The 18,876-nt window shown below is 40.9% G+C and overlaps 1 protein-coding gene across 1 annotated transcript in view; it reads left to right on the top strand.

Moving 5' to 3' along the window:
* Nucleotides 1-18,876, top strand: part of Usp20-33 (Ubiquitin specific protease 20/33) — a 348,425-nt gene that overhangs the window by 161,073 nt on the left and 168,476 nt on the right. Inside the window, exons 7-8 of the mRNA XM_067150436.2 lie at nucleotides 8,485-8,653; nucleotides 8,740-8,938. Coding sequence (XP_067006537.1) covers nucleotides 8,485-8,653; nucleotides 8,740-8,938 — 368 coding nt within the window. The remainder of the gene's footprint in view (nucleotides 1-8,484; nucleotides 8,654-8,739; nucleotides 8,939-18,876) is intronic.

The raw sequence follows: 18,876 nt of genomic DNA, 5'->3' as shown, positions 1-18,876 counted from the left end.
CGATTATGGTGATGTCGAGAGGGCAAAGGGAAGGAAAGGGCACTGTGACAATTGGAAGTCAGAGTCTGGAAACTGTGGACACATGGCTGAGAGCCTGCATCTGGGAGATAATGGGTTCGAAGCCCACTGTCGGAAGCCCTGAAGATGGTTTTCCGTCGTTTCCCATTTTGCACACCAGGTGAATGCTGAGGCTGTACCTTAATTAAGGCCACAGCCGCTTCCTTCCAACTCCTAGGCCTTTCCTATCCCATCTTCGTCATAAGACTATCTGTTTCGGTGCAACGTAAAGCCACTAGGAAAGAAGAACCTTTTATTTGGAAGTTTTGAGAAGATTGTGCAACTGTGTTTGTCAAAAAAGACCTGTTTTGTGGTAGACAGGAGACTGGTTCTTCCACCACGATAACGCATCTGCACAAACAGCCATCTCTGTTGGCTAAAAATGGCATGGTTCCACTGCCCCACGCACCTTACTCACCTGACCTGGCTCCATGCGACTTTTTTCTTATTTCGTCGCATGAAAAGGGGCACGTAAGGACACCGATTTGACAACATTGAAGAGGTCGAGGAAAAAATGAGGGAGAAAATGTCAGCCATTTCTAAAGATGTATGTACACTGACTGACAGAGCAAATGCAACACCAAGAAGGAGTGGTCAGAACTTTATGCCAATTGCAGGGTAGACTGACGTCACTGAGGTATGCTCATGATGTGAAATGCGCCGCTGTGCTGCGCACGTAGCGAACGATAAATGGGACACGGCGTTGGCGAATGGCCCACTTCGTACCGAGATTTCTCAGCCGACAGTCATTGTAGAACGTGTTGTCGTATGCCACAGGACACGTGTATAGCTAAGAATGCCAGGCCGCCGTCAACGGAGGCATTTCCAGCAGACAGACGACTTTACGAGGGGTATGGTGATCGGGCTGAGAAGGGCAGGTTGGTCGCTTCGTCAAATCGCAGCCGATACCCATAGGGATGTGTCCACGGTGCAGCGCCTGTGGCGAAGATGGTTGGCGCAGGGACATGTGGCACGTGCGAGGGGTCCAGGCGCAGCCCGAGTGATGTCAGCACGCGAGGATCGGCGCATCCGCCGCCAAGCGGTGGCAGCCCCGCACGCCACGTCAACCGCCATTCTTCAGCATGTGCAAGACACCCTGGCTGTTCCAATATCGACCAGAACAATTTCCCGTCGATTGGTTGAAGGAGGCCTGCACTCCCGGCGTCCGCTCAGAAGACTACTATTGACTCCACAGCATAGACGTGCACGCCTGGCATGGTGCCGGGCTAGAGCGACTTGGATGAGGGAATGGCGGAACGTCGTGTTCTCCGATGAGTCACGCTTCTGTTCTGTCAGTGATAGTCACCGCAGACGAGTGTGGCGTCGGCGTGGAGAAAGGTCAAATCCGGCAGTAACTGTGGAGCGCCCTACCGCTAGAAAACGCGGCATCATGGTTTGGGGCGCTATTGCGTATGATTCCACGTCACCTCTAGTGCGTATTCAAGGCACGTTAAATGCCCACCGCTACGTGCAGCATGTGCTGCGGCCGGTGGCACTCCCGTACCTTCAGGGGCTGCCCAATGCTCTGTTTCAGCAGGATAAAGCCCGCCCACACACTGCTCGCATCTCCCAACAGGCTCTACGAGGTGTACAGATGCTTCCGTGGCCAGCGTACTCTCCGGATCTCTCACCAATCGAACACGTGTGGGATCTCATTGGACGCCGTTTGCAAACTCTGCCCCAGCCTCGTACGGACGACCAGCTGTGGCAAATGGTTGACAGAGAATGGAGAACCATCCCTCAGGACACCATCCGCACTCTTATTGACTCTGTACCTCGACGTGTTTCTGCGTGCATCGCCGCTCGCGGTGGTCCTACATCCTACTGAGTCAATGCCGTGCGCATTGTGTAACCTGCATATCGGTTTGAAATAAACATCAATTATTCGTCCGTGCCGTCTCTGTTTTTTCCCCAACTTTCATCCCTTTCGAACCACTCCTCCTTGGTGTTGCATTGTCACTGTCAGTCAGTGTATATATGTATATTCAGTCCGTCAGCGATGCCGCTGGTGGGATCCTCAACAGCTCTGCCATCAGCTGTCATAGATGGCCTAGGCATCACTGAAGATGCGTACTAGGGAAATGAGGAGTGAGGTAGTTTCCCGTTGCTTTCCTCACCGAGCCAGAGTTGCTATTACATATCAGTCTGCCAAGCCCACTGAAATGCATACACCAACCTACCCTATGAGCAACATTTTCACACCATTCATAGCAGGGACTGGCTGCATAAGGATTGGCATTACTAGCATCGCACATATCTCAGTCACTTTCATATTGTCAAAGCCAAGGATAAGACAGAGACAAATTTATGAAAGTAACAAAATTGCTCTAGCCTATACCAGAAGACATAGTGCACTGTAAACACTAGGTCCTGCCAGCAAAGGCGGATTTCTAAAGATGACTACAAAAAATGTTTCGAACAGTGGAAACACCGGTGGGACAAATGTATGAGCTGTAATGGAGAGCATTTTGAAGAGGATAAGGTTGTTTTGTAAAAAATTTGAAAATATATAGCTTTTACAACATAATTCCGTTTTTTGGGTACCCCCTCGTTCTTGGGATTGTAAATAAAGGTTATAGATCTCTTTGTGTGGTTAGAAAAGCAGCTCAATGTGTTCTAGATGATTTCCAACAAAAGAGTAGCGTTACGAAAATGTTGCACGGTTTGGGCTGGGAAGACTTGGGAGAAAGGAGACAAGCTGCTGATCTAAGTAGTATATTTCAGTGGAGAGATGGCACTGAATGACATTATTAGATGAATAAGTTTGAGTGGTGTTTTCAAAAGTAGGAAAGATCACAATATGAAGATAAAGTTTGAATTCAAGACAACAAATTGAGGCAAATATATGTTTATAAGAGGAGTAGTTTTTTTGCTTTACGTCGCACCGACACAGATAGGTCTTATGGCGACGACAGGACAGGAAAGGGCTAGGAGTGGGAAGGAAGCGGCCGTGGCCTTAATTAAGGTACAGCTCCAGCATTTACCTGGTGTGAAAATGGGAAACCACGGAAAACCATTTTCAGGGCTGCCGACAGTGGGGTTCGAACCTACTATCTCCCGAATACTGGATACTGGCCGCACTTAAGCGACTGCAGCTATCGAGCTCGGTAGGAGTAGTTTGGGATTGGTATAATTTACTTAGAGAGATGTTTGATACATTTCCAAATTCTCTGAAATTATTTAATAAGACTAGGTAAACAACTGATAGGTCATCTGCCACCTGGGCGACTGCCCTAAATGCAGATTAGTGGTGATTGATGATTGAAGGCAAGTCATACAAGAGATGCTCCAGTCTAAGGTATTCATGCAATTAATCGTGAAACAAAATTATGGCGTATGTAATATAAAGATTGGAGGAATCTGTGCAGTTTAATGTAAATACATTGAAGACTTGGAGGAACAGATTTCTCAGAGAGATAAAGAACTCACAAAACTTAAAGCAGATGTGAAATCAAATTACGATCAGTTGGAACAGTATCAATTTAGAAATAACCTATTGGCATTCCAGAGGATTCAAATGAGGACACTGACAATCTGGTATTGAAACGTTGTGCATGACATTGGAACAGAAATAATACTGACTGATGTTGACCAGAGCCACAGGGTCAGGTGTAAAATCTGTAATTAACCCTTTCCTATTATCGTGAAGATGACAAGTATTGCCCGAGGAAGCAGCTATAAAAAAAAAAAATAATAATAATAATAAAAAAAAACTGAAAGAATTCATCTACGTCTGCTAGGCTAACGGTTCTGAAGGCAGCCATTTCTAAGTTTACTGTTACAAATGTCTGGACCAGTGACGGTGTATCCTGATCAAGACCCCTTTCGGCAGCATGCACCATGCTACGCAGATGAGTAGATGAAATTCCATAAGCCTACTCGTATCACACAATTTGTGTGTCTTTTACTAGCCCATAAATTGGTAACCCTCCATAATTTGAGTTTTGTGCTCTTCTAGGACACACACACACACACACACACACACACACACACACACACACACACACACACACACACATCTCCCCCCCCCCCCCCCCCCCTCTCTCTCCCTCCTAACTCATCCCACCCTTTTTGGCCAAATGGTTCTCATCTTTCTGCTTGACCTTCACTAGCTCTTAAATTAGCCTACCACGAACCTACTAGGCTGGCGTAGGAGGGGGAGAAGTGATACTTCCACGTGGCGCGCCCCAGGTGGCGGATGGGGGGGGGGTCCTAACCGGCTTGCCGGCTGACTTGAGGGAAGTAAAATACCTCTCGCAGACCAAACACACAACCCCCTGTGGGTGGGGGACGCAGACGAAGAATTCACCCACGGTATCCCCTGCCTGTCATAAGAGGCGACTAAAAGGGGCGACCAAGGGATGATCAAATTAGAACCATGAAACCACTTGTGATTAGTACCACCACGCGGGGAACGGCATGGGTTGCTTTTACTTGCGCATAGTACTGCTATGTTCGGTACCAAAGTACCCACTATATGAGGAACACCACAGGATAGTACGAGTCTCTGTGGTTAGTACATTCATGTGATGAACACCATAGGTTTGCGTTGCCTGTAAATGGCGCTGCAATGTATGAAACACCGAAGGTCTGCAATAAATGTGCGAATTTCATTACCTGTGAGTAGTACCATAACGTGTGGAATACCGCGAGTCTTTAAAGGTTTGGTCAAATGTTCCACCTTTACAATACTAAAAGAACAGTTAAATGCGGTTGATCCATGGATCAAATTTACTTCCGAAGTTGAAGTCAATAATTCTTTAAACTTCTTAGATATCACTATTAACAACAGCTCCAACAAATTTTCTTATACTATCTTTAGGAAGCCCACCCAAACCATAAATACCATTCGTCAAGATTCGATGCATCCGGACTCCAAAAAAAGAGCAACTTTTTATAGCTTAATTCGTAGAGCTTTTCACGTCCCTTTATCTGATGCAAATCATAAAAAAGAACTCAATACCATCCACTTAATAGCGAGGAAAATGGTTTTGGCAGGCATTTCATAGATAGGATAGTCAGCAAAATTGTTAACAAATCCAGTTCAACCCTTCTCAGAGAAACGAAAAAGAAAACGGATAACTACGCCACATTCACTTACACCAATAATAGGATTTACGAAATCACCAATATTCTTAAGAAACATAATGTCAATATTGCCTTTAAAACAGTCAACAATAATACTAATTTCTTTTATAACCAGCATAAAATCAATAACATTGTGAATAAATATAACAGATCAGGTGTATATAAGTTAAATTGCAACCAATGTTCCGCAAGCTACATTGGACAAACCGGAAGAAGCTTTTTAATTAGATATAAAGAACATGTCAACGCCTCCAAGCACAAAAGATACTCCGCCATGAGCACTCATATAACAGAGTCCAATCATTCCTTCACTTCCATAGAACAGGACGTAAAAATTCTTTATTTTCATAACAAGGGCAATTTACTCAACATTTTAGAAAATATTTTTATTAATATAGACCAAAAATGCAATCCTGCTTACAATTTGAAAGAAATTTCAGAAACTGTGAACATAATTTTCGAGGCATTGCTCAACAGTTGCTATTTTGACAAACCTTCTAACAAGCTTCCACGCAGTCTCTGCCCGCCTATTGGTTCCAGCCTTCCCCTACTCTCCCCTCATACCAGCTCCCATCACACACGGCCTCCATAGTTGTCCTCCAGTTAACCACAAACATCCATACCACGCTGAGCTAGTCATTCTTGGGTAGGCGAGAACGTAAGTAATCAGATGTGCCGCATTTTACTTTCATTCATTCTTCTTTTGTATTACAGGATACTTTAAAAACTTGTCTACTTTTAACGTTAATAATAGCCGTCATTCTCGTTCTAGGGCCCTCCACTGCACATTCTACATACGATATTCCGATCAGATATTCCGCCTAATTTCTTAACAAGAATTGTCAACATCATCACGCCAGTAAGACAATCTCGATATCTTTTTACTGGAATCCTCCTCACTCATGTTTATCACATTTTTATCGATCGTCTTTATTCTACTGGAACTAAACATTGTGCTCCTTATCAAGATTTTACCGACACATCGGAATACTGTATGTCAGTACAGCACCATCAAGTCAAGAAGGACTTTAATACAAATTTTATTGAATCATCTCATGTGTGCAACTTTTTAATTTCACTTTTAACACTATTCAAGTGTTACGCTCAGAACATTCCAGCACATTCTTCACTATTTTAACTGACGCATTTGGCAATCCGAATTATTTTAATGTGTTTTTTTTTGTCCTTGTCCTTTGTGCTTGATCTTAAAATCTTTTCAGCTGATGATGTCTACAAGATAGATGAAACATGTTCCGTTATATTTTTAATAAATGTTATTTAAATAATTAAATAATAAAACTTTTAGTATTGTAAAGGCGGAACATTTGACCATACCTTTAAAGTATACGTACGACAATACGGGCTTTATAATGAAATTCATTTTATGCAATACCGCGAGTATACACTATTCTTGATTAGTACCGCAACATGACAAACACCATGGTTCTACTTTTCAAGCGATAAGTACCATTGTGAGGGGCCGGTGACTTGGATTTTGGACCCCTTTCGACTACAAGTATCATCGATTCAGTCTTGTGCTATAGAAGCAGTCCCTTAGTCAGTAATACTGTTGTTCTATGCCAACTTCTGTGCATGTGAGGCACTGTGGGTCGGTTCCACTGATCGTTTTAAATTCATATCCATGCATTCATTCATTGTCCTCACGTTTTGAATTGTGATCAGTGGATGTTTTTTGGGCTTTTAATTTCCCATTTCATTTTGTCTCATTTCATACCATTAGGGGCCGATGACCTCGATAGGCCCCTTTAAACAACTAATGACAGTGGAGAGCTGGGCTGCTTCAGTACACCATGAGTGAGCAAGAGGTGCACACGTCTGTTGCGCAATGCATCATTATCAAATTTCTCGCATAAAAGGGCATCAGACCTTCCGAAATTTTGAGACGGCTTCGCACACATTTGGGGAAGAAACACTTTTGCAGACTCGAGTGTATGAGTGGGCTTAAAAATTTGTGGCAGGAAGAGAAGCTGTAGAAAAAGAACCTCATGAAAGGAGACTGCAGACAAGCATCACTGCAGACAACATTGTTGCCATTCGTGACATTATTGGTGAAGATTGGCAAATAAAAATTTTGCGAATTGTTTTAGCCGTAAGAATAGGTTACGAAAGTGTTCAAACCGTCATCCAAGATGAACTCCATTTCAGCCAGGAACAAAAAACTTTATGACAGGAAGTGTCGCTACGAGGAGGAAGGAGAGGATTTCTTGCGTCGTATTGTGACTTGTGATAAAAGTTGGGTGCATCATTACACCCCAGAATCAAAGCAAGCAAGCATGGAGTGGTGGCGAAGAGACGAAGCAGGTCTGGTCAAGCCTAAAACACGCCCATCCGCTGGAAAGGTGCTTGTAACTGTTTCCTTTGGACTCCGCGGGCGTTTTTTCTTCACGAGCAAAGGACAATTAATGCAGCCTATTACTGTCGGCTTTTGGATGAAGCAAAAGCTGCAGATCGCAACAAGCGACGCCGGCAACCGATCGAAAACGTCATTCTTCTCCATGACAATGCAAGGCGGCATACTGCGGCTTTAACGCAGGAGAAACTGGAGGAAATTCACTGGACACCTCTGAAACACCCTCCAGAATTATCGCCCTGCGACTACCATTTGTTTGGCCCACTCAAACAAGACCTAGGAGGCCCTTTCACTGATGATGAGCATTAAATCATCCAGGTCCACCAATGTGATGCTATGCCTACTGCCTTTGTGACTTACCATGATGCTGCCCATTGACCAAATGCTGTACAACCTTTAGTGCAGCACCGTTCCTTTTTTTATAGTTTTTTATTTTAGTATGGTCTTTGCAAAATTGTGATATCAGTATTTTAACGATTTTTTTTCTGAGGGAGAGAGAAAACTGAATGGAAGATTAAATCGAAAGATTATTCGAGTCCTTATTCAAGTGAGATGGTTAGATTTTAACTGGGCAGTTTATGGGGTTTATGGCATTCTTGCATTGACATGTCATATATTTTTGTTTCTATCCTTGACAGCTGTAAGCACTGTAATTATTGATGCAGCGGAGTTGCAAAGGCTTAATATTCCTTTGTAGGACTGTACTACTCACAACCCATGTTTTTTTTAATAAATTCAGTAGGAGGCTGGCGAATATTACTTACTGAAAATAGTAAAAATATGTTCCATTCTTTCTCTCTGGGGTCTTTGTCTTTGTAAATTACTGAATCTATTTTTGATTATTGATGATGTGGTCAGTCTTCAGTCATATTTAACTCCATTCATTGAGGTTGAATTAATAGATGATTGAAAGTTGTCCTTCTGTGTGCAACATATTTGATGTCATTTGGGCGTCTTTTGTTCTCTAGTGGAGAATCAGCTTCGACATGGGTCGTTTGAAGACTTGTCTGATGAAGAGGACAATGGTAATGGTGCCCATTCGAGCCAGTCAGAAGGTGAATATGAGACGTGTGATTCCGGAGTGAGCGAGCGAAGTTCTCTGAGCGATGAGGGGGAACGAGCATCTAGCAAGCGCAAGTGAGTAATTTTTTGGTATTATGTATTTTAAATGCCTCTTTTGGTACATGTAGTGTTATTTATGTGGCTAATATTTCTTGAACTAGGCTATCACGCTCTCCTTCACCACCGCATGAACGCATGCGCTCGAAGCTCACTTCAACATCTTCAAAGGTACACGGATCATCGCCTAGTTCTCCTACTCGACCCAGTAGGAAGAAACATCCAGTGAAACATCGGAGCATTATCTCAGATGTGTTTGATGGAAAAGTTCTCAGCTCAGTGCAGTGCCTTACCTGTGATAGGGTAAGTTTGCGATATGAAGTAGTACCCTAACACTCTGAATATGAGCTATAGATAACTGCTCACCAACCTGAAAACCTGAAAGGTGTGAAAACGTGTCTTTTTTTTTTTTAATACACAGGGAATGTGCCCAGGTATGCATACAAATATGTCTTAGTAGCCCCTAATGCAAAAAACTGAGTCTAATTGTTTGCACAACTAACAATGTGATATCCGTCACAGTACCGATTGCAGAGTTTACATATGCATTTATGTTCATGAAGAACCTTTGTGCTGGATACCTTGTGATGGTAACCATGCACTGCTAGTCCTGTTGCGATGTGGTGGAGTGGTTGGATAAGTTGTGTCCACATATGATCCATCAGTGCACTTGTAGTGTAAAACTCAGGCCATAGTTCTTCTTTTTTCTGTTTCTCTTCTTTTAAGAGTCTTGACCAATTTTCCATTGATAGAATGGGAATCCAATTCATAGGTCCTCTTTGAAGAAGGTTTCCCTTACAAGCTCAAATATTAGCCTTGAAGGGACGTACTTCAGTAGTTTGAGGAAACGTGACTTCACTCTTTCCAGCATCCTGTGGTCGATGAAACTTAAGCTTTCCCAGACAATTTCTGTGCCGTATCACAGAATAGGGATAATTTTGGCTTTGAAGAGTTTTAGAGCAGTGCTTAAGCTCAGTTGCTCTTGAGATTCTTAATGTTGAACATTCCCTTGGTTGCTGTATTGTCTCTCTATTTAATATGTAACTGGAATGATTTTGTTGTTGGTTGTAATGTTATCCCCAGAAGGCGTTAATGATTTTCAGGGATTCTTCTCCAAAGCGGATGGTATCTTCCTGTCTTTCTCCTTCCTTTCCCGAAAACCATCTGGACTGTTTTTTCTTGGTTGATTATCAGCTTGTTTTGTTCAACCGAATTTGTTAAGAGATTAAATTATATTTTTGGAGGTCATTTTTATTTGTTGATCCTAGGGCCATATCCTCTGCATAGATATACAGAGATGTCGGTATTTGCTCGATGTCAGCAGTGGCGATATTGAAGAGCAGGGAGCTCAGATTGTCTCCGTGCAAAACTCTCCTGATTTGTGTTATTTCTTCTGACGTGACAGTCATCAGTCCTGATGTAGGATAGTATGTTTTTGATAAGTGTTCCAGTACCTTCATCTGTTCCTATTGTCTAGTTATTCAGAGAGGATTTCGCGATATTTTTGAAAATTTATAGTTTTATTTAATCTTATAGATTTAGAGTCTTAAGTTTCTAGTTGACAAACCTTCCATCATCATCATCATCATCATCATCATCATCCAGTTCCAATTACACATGTAACAATAGGCTTGGTGGCCATGATTGCTAAGGTGTTGCGTCTTCATGGTCTATCACCGTGGTTAGCCCGCTAGAGTTCTGTTGGTGGTAGAATGTTCACCATCAAAATGTTGACCAGCAGGGTAGGAGAGGTGGTGATATACAATTCCTAATAACTAGATTGCAAGCCAAAAGCCTGGGTTCATTTCCAAACCTTTCTTCAGTGTTCATATGAAGTGAGGGCATATGTCACTTTTGATGGTGATTCCTCCTTCCCCCTCCGCTCCTTCCATCCTCACAAACACAGCTGAGCCAACAATAGACTCGATCGTGCGAACGAGACAGTTACTTTGAGAAGGCCAGGCCGTTTGAGAGGACAACCACCTTCTAAACACCATAAGTTTAAAGCTTTCTTCACACCCATTTCACACTTTTTACTTATTAGCTCAAGTTTCTCACACAACCTCATTTTTTCCCCATTACAGATTGGAACTTCATTGACGGTTTCCACTAGGTCACTTACAGTTTACCATGCATCTGTCATCTCCTCTTAAACAGCTTCTCAATTTTATGTCACGGCCCTTCCATTGTTTTATAATAAGGCAAACCAACCAGCCAACATTATGAAACAATAATCAAGAATGGGACTGCTTGATTGAGAAGATATTGAGAATGCTGCTGTTCTAAAGTTTTAAATTTCATCAGTGTTTTTCCATCACTTGTCACAGGCATTTCGCCTGCACGTTATCTCAGGCTTGGTTTCTCAAACTTTTTCGCTCCCGCTCCCCTGCTAGCCATTCAGTGTGAAAGTGTTTCCACGAAGACAGACTTTCAGCCTGAATTTTCGACAAGTGATTTCATTAATGTTACAAATCTCATGTTATGGTCTGTATTGAAATGTACATAAATGATGTAAATATTGTATATATTGAACAGGTGGAATTTATAATCTAGTATTATTATTTGACTTTAAGTGATTTCATCCCATTTTGAATTATTATAAAACCAATATTTGTAAACTAAGAGGTCCGCAACCTCACTATGTGCACTTATTGTTCATTTCCATCTGTATCGTTTGTTTTAGTTTCTTTTCTTCTTAGGTTAACACAGTTTTAGGTTTCAATTATGTTTTGTATTAACCCCTGTTTTCACTGTATTTTATCGCAGCGAGTTGTTTTTTGCTCCAAATGATGATGTAAATATTGTATATTGTGCTAATTTTGTTTCCGTCATATCTCTCTTTTGTTTTTCATTTGTTCCTTTATTATGGTTTTTGGCATTTTTTAGCTTGTATTATGTAAATTATTTCAACCCCCCTCCCCCCACTTTTTTTCACTGAAGATTGCCCAAACGAGCTGAAACATGTTTGAATTTGATTACTCCTTCTAATGATGGAATTATATGATGTATTGAATTAGGAGGATACACTCAATTTTTTACCTTTGTAAAGACATTGTACATCAGAGAAGCATTCAAAACTCTGAGAAACTTTGCTTCTTGAAGGTAATATTCCTAGGGTGGCCCACATTGAAAGAAACATTATCAAATGCTAGTCGCATGAAGGATTTGAAGGAAGAGTATTTTGGACACTACTACTTCCTTCGTGAAAGCTAACATACCAGCAGAGAAACTAGACAATCTTGCTATCTGTACTTGGCTTAAAAAGTACATTCACGGAAGTGGAGATTTACCATCAGTAAATCAAATCCACTAGAAATACTGTACATCCCTATGACCAGTTCAAGAAGGAGCGGAAAATATTGAGGAAGAGCTAAAAAACAGACATGTTTCTGCTAAGTGACAAAACAACTGACAAGAATGGTAGGTGTGTTTTTTAACATCCAACTTTGTCCATCAGTACCATCAACTGAAATGAAGACCCATTTGGCTGCCTCTGTTGTTCTAGATTCTGTCAATAGCGCAGAATTGCACCATTGCTATATTATACACTTTGAATTCCTACAAAATTGAACGGGAGCGTGTAATGGCAATAGTTACGGACTCTGCACGCTACATGAGAAAATGTGGTACGACTCTTCAAGGACTGATTGAAGAAGTAGGTCGTGTCCAGTGCTGGACTCAAAAGTCAACCTTGTCAGCTGCATATTTGAAAATGAGCTGGTCGAATTGAACATGTCTTTAGTAAAGACAAAATACGCGAAAAAGAAAAAGCTACTACACTGCATTTCTTAGAGAGAAATATGAAAGTACAGAACAAGAGGACGAAATTCCAGCTTTCCCAGTGCTGGTCTGTACGAGATGGAATTCCTGGTTTAAGGCTGCAATGTAGCCTATATGGTCACACATGTGGAAGATCTGGTAGCATTTTTCAAAACACTGTAAGATTCAAATTCTGGAGTCAAATTTTTCCAACAAGTATAGACTTCAACAACACAAATTATGTGTATGATTCTGTTGTTTGTGCCTCTCTTATGAACTTGCTTAATTTCTTGGAGGGATCCAAGTACCCAACAATTCATGTACTCACTGGGAAGCAACGAGGGTGGAACAAATATAAATGGGAATTATTTTTTAAAATTTATTGCATCAACCAAAAAAAAATACACATATAGAGATCACTTTTCTGCATAGTGTCCTGCCTTCGATACACATTTTCTCCAACGGATTGGCAAGTTTTTGATGACGTCCTGATAGAAGAGGGACATGTGCAGAGCTAGTTGCTCATGAACTTGTCTTCACTTGCATCATCATCGAACCGCTGTCCTCCTAGGTCTTGTTTGAGTGGTCCAAACAAATGGTAGTCGCAGGGCGATAAATCTGGACTGTACGGAGGGTGTTCCAGAGGTGTCCAGTGAATTTTCTCCAGTTTTTCTTGCGTTAAAGCAGCAGTATCCAGCCTTGCATTTTCATGGAGAAGAATGACGTTTTGGATCAGTTGCCGGCGTCCCTTGTTGCAATATGCAGCTTTTGATTCATCCAAAAGGTAAGGCTGCATTAATTGTCCTTTGTTAGTGAAGAAAATCCACCAAGAAAATGGTTGCAAGCAGCTTTCCAGCAGATGGGCATGTTTTGACCTTGACTAAACCTGCTTCGTCTCTTCATCAACTCAAAAGACTTGCACCAGGTCTTTCTGAAGGCCACGTGACCTCCTCCTCCTTCAAGGCCAGGAGTAACTAACTCCATGACCAAAGAGGTGTCCACAGGTGTGGGAAAAGTGGTAGGAAAAGAAGAAGAATGGTAGAAGTAAGGATGACATAAAATGTAGACTAGCCTAAGCAAGGAAAAGCCATCTTAAGAAGATAAATTTGCTCTCTTTAAACAGATCCAACTATTAAAGTTTTCTGGTGACCTATGTGGAGCGTGATGTTGTGCAGAAGTGAAACACAGTAACTGTGACAGAAAAATAGAGAATAGCCTTTGAAACATAGTGTTCCAGATCATCATCATCTTCAACCAGCTCCAGTTTCTGGGGTGCGGTGAGTGAGCGCTCTCCATATCTGAGGCTCATTTTACAGTAGTGCTCCAGATGAATACTGAAAATGAGGTAGATAGATCATATCACAAAGAAGTACTGTCTCAAATTGATAATTTATAGAGATTCCTAAGTGCCAGAAATTTTATCTCTTAGCAGTTCTTTTAAGTGCTGGTAAAGCTACCAACAATTTGAGCGTTTTCAAGCACCACCAGACTAGGCCGAGTTCGAACCCGTAAGAAGCTATCACTCTACTGTGTGAGTTACTCAGCCTGCTTCCTGTTGAGAACATTGCAGATCAGAATGTCCATTTCAAGAATATCATATTGAAATTAGGTCCATCGTCAAAAATGTTCACTCTATTTGTATGTCCACTTACAATAATGGTGACTGTATTTTATGCCCATTTTTCTCATGCCAAAATGTCCATGTATTAATGTCCATCTGTTGTTAAATAATATTAAATCATTAGAAAATAAAGCCATTCAAGAGCAGTTGCAAAATATATTTATTAATGAACCGTAGTTACTAAATGTGTGCAGGTAGGTTGAGGAAGTGCAGAATTGATATGATTTGATGGAATTACATTATTTCTGCTCAAGGGAAGAGGGTCGGTGGGCATGAGGTTTATTTTAAGGTGGTATGAAATTGTTCTAAGATAAGGGTTCATATTTCCCTGTTCCTTATATTGCTGGTAAGATTGTACAAAATGTAGCACCCTCTGTTGATATTTTTTCATTATTTATTGGACCTCTGACATTTGCATGCTCTGCCTGTATTTTCAGTATCTGATTTTCTGCTTCGTTTTCTCTTATTGCACGTGGTTGAGAAATCTCCAAATACTAACATGATGGGCAGATACTATCCTCTGGAACCTTGAATGGAAATTTTACTATGTTGATTATCTGATGGTGGCCGTGGAGAGTTGACTCATATATATTACATTCCTCTGGTGGATATCTAGGAGCACATCTACCCCTTACATAAATATGTTTCATGTGATCTGCATACTCAAGATTTTCATGGATGTCCTCACACAGGATGTCAAATATGGTTTGTATGTATTTCACCCTCTCCCATCATTACTATACAACACATAACATACAGTCATTACACTGGCTTGTGTGTTTTGAAGAGAAATGAATGGCATGGCTAATAGTTCCTGCATGTGCTGTCTGAGGAGATTTTTTCCTATATTGAGGTATGCCTCATGTATTCCTAGTCCTATTCTTCCTGTAGAGAGATTTGGTAAAATGAAACAGGCATCCTTTAATAACTACATTGGGAAACTGCTCTATCGTTACACTAATGCTACCTATTTCGAAGTCCATAACAATATCCATTGGCAGTAACTGTTAATCTTGTTGTTGTGTAAGATTTTTAAGGTTGTAGTACACTCGGTTATAGAATTAGATGATTTTCATGCCATAAGACACCAAGGGAATGCATTATTATTGACTATGCCATGCATTGTGAATAATGCAGAAACTAAAATGACACAGTTTTATACATTCCATTAGTAAATATGTATTCTGATTGGCAAAGGGGAGAAATGTTAATGACTGTAGGAAAGATAATAATGCAATTTTCTTCTACTTGTCCAGAATCATAAAGTAGGAAATGCTCTTCTTTTATTGTGCCTTCACATTTCCAATTCCCTGAAGCTTAGAACATTTCGAGATCACATCAGATTCTGCTGTCTGTTCACCATTCTCATTGTTATTTCTATCTGGTAAACCAGCAATAACCTGCCATCGCATTGAATCTCAGATGTGCTGATGTATCCTTGGAATATTGTGTGTGCATGTACCACTGCTAATGGAGGGCATTTTGAATATTTCTTGTAAGAAAGAGTTCATATGGTATTCTGGTACCAGTATGTTCTGTTCCTGTGTTTTTCCCATGATTAATGTACTATGTAGAGTTGTAGAAAAATTAGTTCTAACATGGAAATAAAACATTTTTGGACCCATGTCCATATAACATATTTTCTTCTTCTGCGTGGCTGTGCGTTGGTACATTTTGTATAGTCTGTTTCTCACCTGCTTTGTTTTCCAGGGCCTTCCATATCTTGCTTCTACATAATATATTATATGCCTTTTCAGTGTCCAAGAAGGCCATCAGTTGATCTTTTCCATATTAATAATGTTATTCTTGTGACCTACTGCAAAGATGAGGTCTACTCTAGATCTCCTTGGTAATGACCAATATGGGAATAATAATAATAATAATAATAATGATTACAATAATAATCAGAATAATAAGAATAACAATAATAAGAATAACAATAATGGGTTGGCTACAGTGTTCAAGCATTTTGATCTAATGCCATTGAGTCTTCCTACATGTAAATTCGATATTTCATTTGTCTCTACCAAATGATACAGTAACTGGAATCGTATCGAGCAATGAATATAGAAAAGAAAAAAAAAATCCGGGCCTGTAGACCTTGGATGTACTGAGCAGCCGTATCATCGTTAAATCACTTACCTCTCAGGTGCTTCTTCAGCGGTCCGAAGAGATGGAATACGCCGGGTGCCAAGTCAGAGCTGATGTGTTAGTTATGTGTGCTGTCCATCCAATACAAAGCATACATTGCCAGCACTATATCTCAAATGCCTTAAAATGATGGTGGTCAGCGGCATGTAAAGACCATGTCTCTGATCCATAGGACATAGCAGGATACACCAGAGTGTTAACAAGATTGATTTCTGTAACACTGGTTATTTAACACTTTGAAGACGATGTCACCCCATGTGGGGTGACGGACCCTCATACAAAATATAGTATGTCACCCCTCATGGGGTGACACGGCAGTGTGTCCAGGCCTTTCAACTTTAGGCTGCCGCACGAAACTAGCGCTACCATTCGCTGTTGTATTGCATTGCTTGTTCACGTAAGGTGTTCATAGAGTGCAGTGCAGTGCCCATTCCTTTCTCAGCACGCTGGGCATTGCGCAACAAACAGTGGAATTTCTCTGACATTTGTCACCCCATATGGGGTGACATACGCAACCATCAGAATTCAATTATTAATGGCAAGGAAAATAATGTGGATTGGAGTCTATTATTGCTTTATTCTTACATACTGGTTGAGATTTAGCACTCAGATGAAATTGTAAACCGGGGCTACGTGTGAATAAGAAAAATGTTTCTGCAAACCTGGGAATGTTCCCCAGTAATTGTCACTGGCTGATGATTTGGTTGAATCATTGCCCGATGCAGCACCGGAATCTTTGCTAGTGTCCTCACTACACAAACTATTGTTGAATTCTGACTCGGAAAAGGTGGCATCACATTGCAAATCCTAAATGTCAACATCTCTTGATTCAACACTCGAGCCCTTTTCAGGTTGTTCTTCTATCTCTCTATCGGTAATCATGGCTTACTCAACACAGAAACACATAACAGGAATTAATTTCTTGTCACAAAACTGTAAATTACAAGGAACTCGTTGAAAGGCGCGTAAATCAACACCTCACAGTACAGAGCACAGTGTTCCACAACAACAAAGGTAATAAGGCCGTCACCCCTGTAGGGGTGACATGCGCTTTCTCTGTTGCATAGTCAACCTAATAACCATATGTCACCCCAATGGGGGGACACAAAAATAGTAACTTTGAACATAAAATATGTCTTTGATTATCATCTACGAATGAAATTACGAACATCCGTAACCCACAACAACCTGAAAAATGTATACGGCATTTCAGCAGTTTACCGCAGGAAAAGCAAATGTACACGTCGACGCTAAAGTGTTAAATATTGTACCAAATTGTTCAGTCACATCATGGCTCCCCAAACTCTAGCATGCAGGAACAGGGAACAGCTATTGTAAAGTACAAACAAGCAGTGGCCACTAGCCACTACGGTTAACAAACTATCTCCAAACCCCTCAGTACAACAGAAGTCCAGAGTTCACTGGGAACACTGCGTCAATGTCATATAAATTGGAAGCACACAGCTTCAGTCCATCAGTGACTCTTTGGAGAGAGTGGACCCCTGAAAAATATGGTTCATTTTCCAGTAAAACTTTGGGAGCAAAAACCCAATGTGACCTCCACCTACAGTCCTGGAATATTTCTTCTATATTCATAAAGTATTACTAACAGTGAAGAAGAGCTTACTGATCTGCTGACAAAAGTGATGAATGTTGGTGTAGAGATTAATATGACAATGACCAAACTAATGATAATTGATCAACGTGATCAAACTGAACTTACAGGATCCCTAAAGGATTTGAAGGTAGTCAGTCCTTTTTGTATCAGTGGCACTATTATGATTATTATTATTATTATTATTATTTCGGATGGCATGCAGAGGATACGGTTACAAATGTGAAGGTAAAACTATATACAAGTAATAAATATCTAGTAATATCCACTCATAATCAGAAAATCACAGTTTAATGTCCAAAGAAGTAATCCACTTCACTGCATCGTCACTTGCATTCTGAACGTCTTCATATCCTCCATTGAAGGACCGTAATGAGCATTCTGTCACAATATGATGAATTGTCTGCACTGCATCACACTGAGGGCTAGGAATTTTCTCCCACTTGTGTAGCCAGAAGTTACATCTTCCGTGGACTGGTCCACACTCTGTTCAGAGACACCCATATCCTTCTTGTGAGATCGAAACCAGGTGGTTTTCTGTAGGGATCGATGATCAATCCTCCGCCAAGTTTCATTCATGTTGTACTTGATTCAATCAACCTCCTGCCTAGTTGCCAGGAGGGATGTTGAGATTTTAACCTCCCTTGCTTCTGGGGATAACAGTCCTGATGTATGGGAGAGAAATCATTTGCAGTACATTTTTTCCATTCCTTTTTTTTAGAGCTGTTAGCCTTCAAAGGTGTGGAGGATGAATGTTGGATAATACTGGTAGCCACTTAAATGGTGTTGTGAGTTCCTGATATTGTCCTCATTGCAACATTTAACTGGACATCAATTTTTCCTATGTGTGAACTGTTGATCCATACGGGACTACAATATTCAGCAACCGAGTATACTAAGGCGAGAGCAGTTATACAAAGAACCATTGCGGTTGCTCCCCAACTTGTACCACAGAGTGTATGAAGGATGTTGTTAAATCAAAAATTCTACCTAAAAAATTTACATTTAAACTTATTAAAATTTACTAACTCTGATTTTAGCTGCTGTTCTGCTTGCATGGTAAACTCACACAGTGTTCTGGCTCATGAATCAGAT

This window comes from Anabrus simplex, chromosome 6 (assembly GCF_040414725.1).
Source record: "Anabrus simplex isolate iqAnaSimp1 chromosome 6, ASM4041472v1, whole genome shotgun sequence".
NCBI classification, from domain to species: domain Eukaryota; kingdom Metazoa; phylum Arthropoda; class Insecta; order Orthoptera; family Tettigoniidae; genus Anabrus; species Anabrus simplex.
Note: the sequence above shows the minus strand (reverse complement) of the source record. Positions and strands in the feature narration are given on the sequence as shown.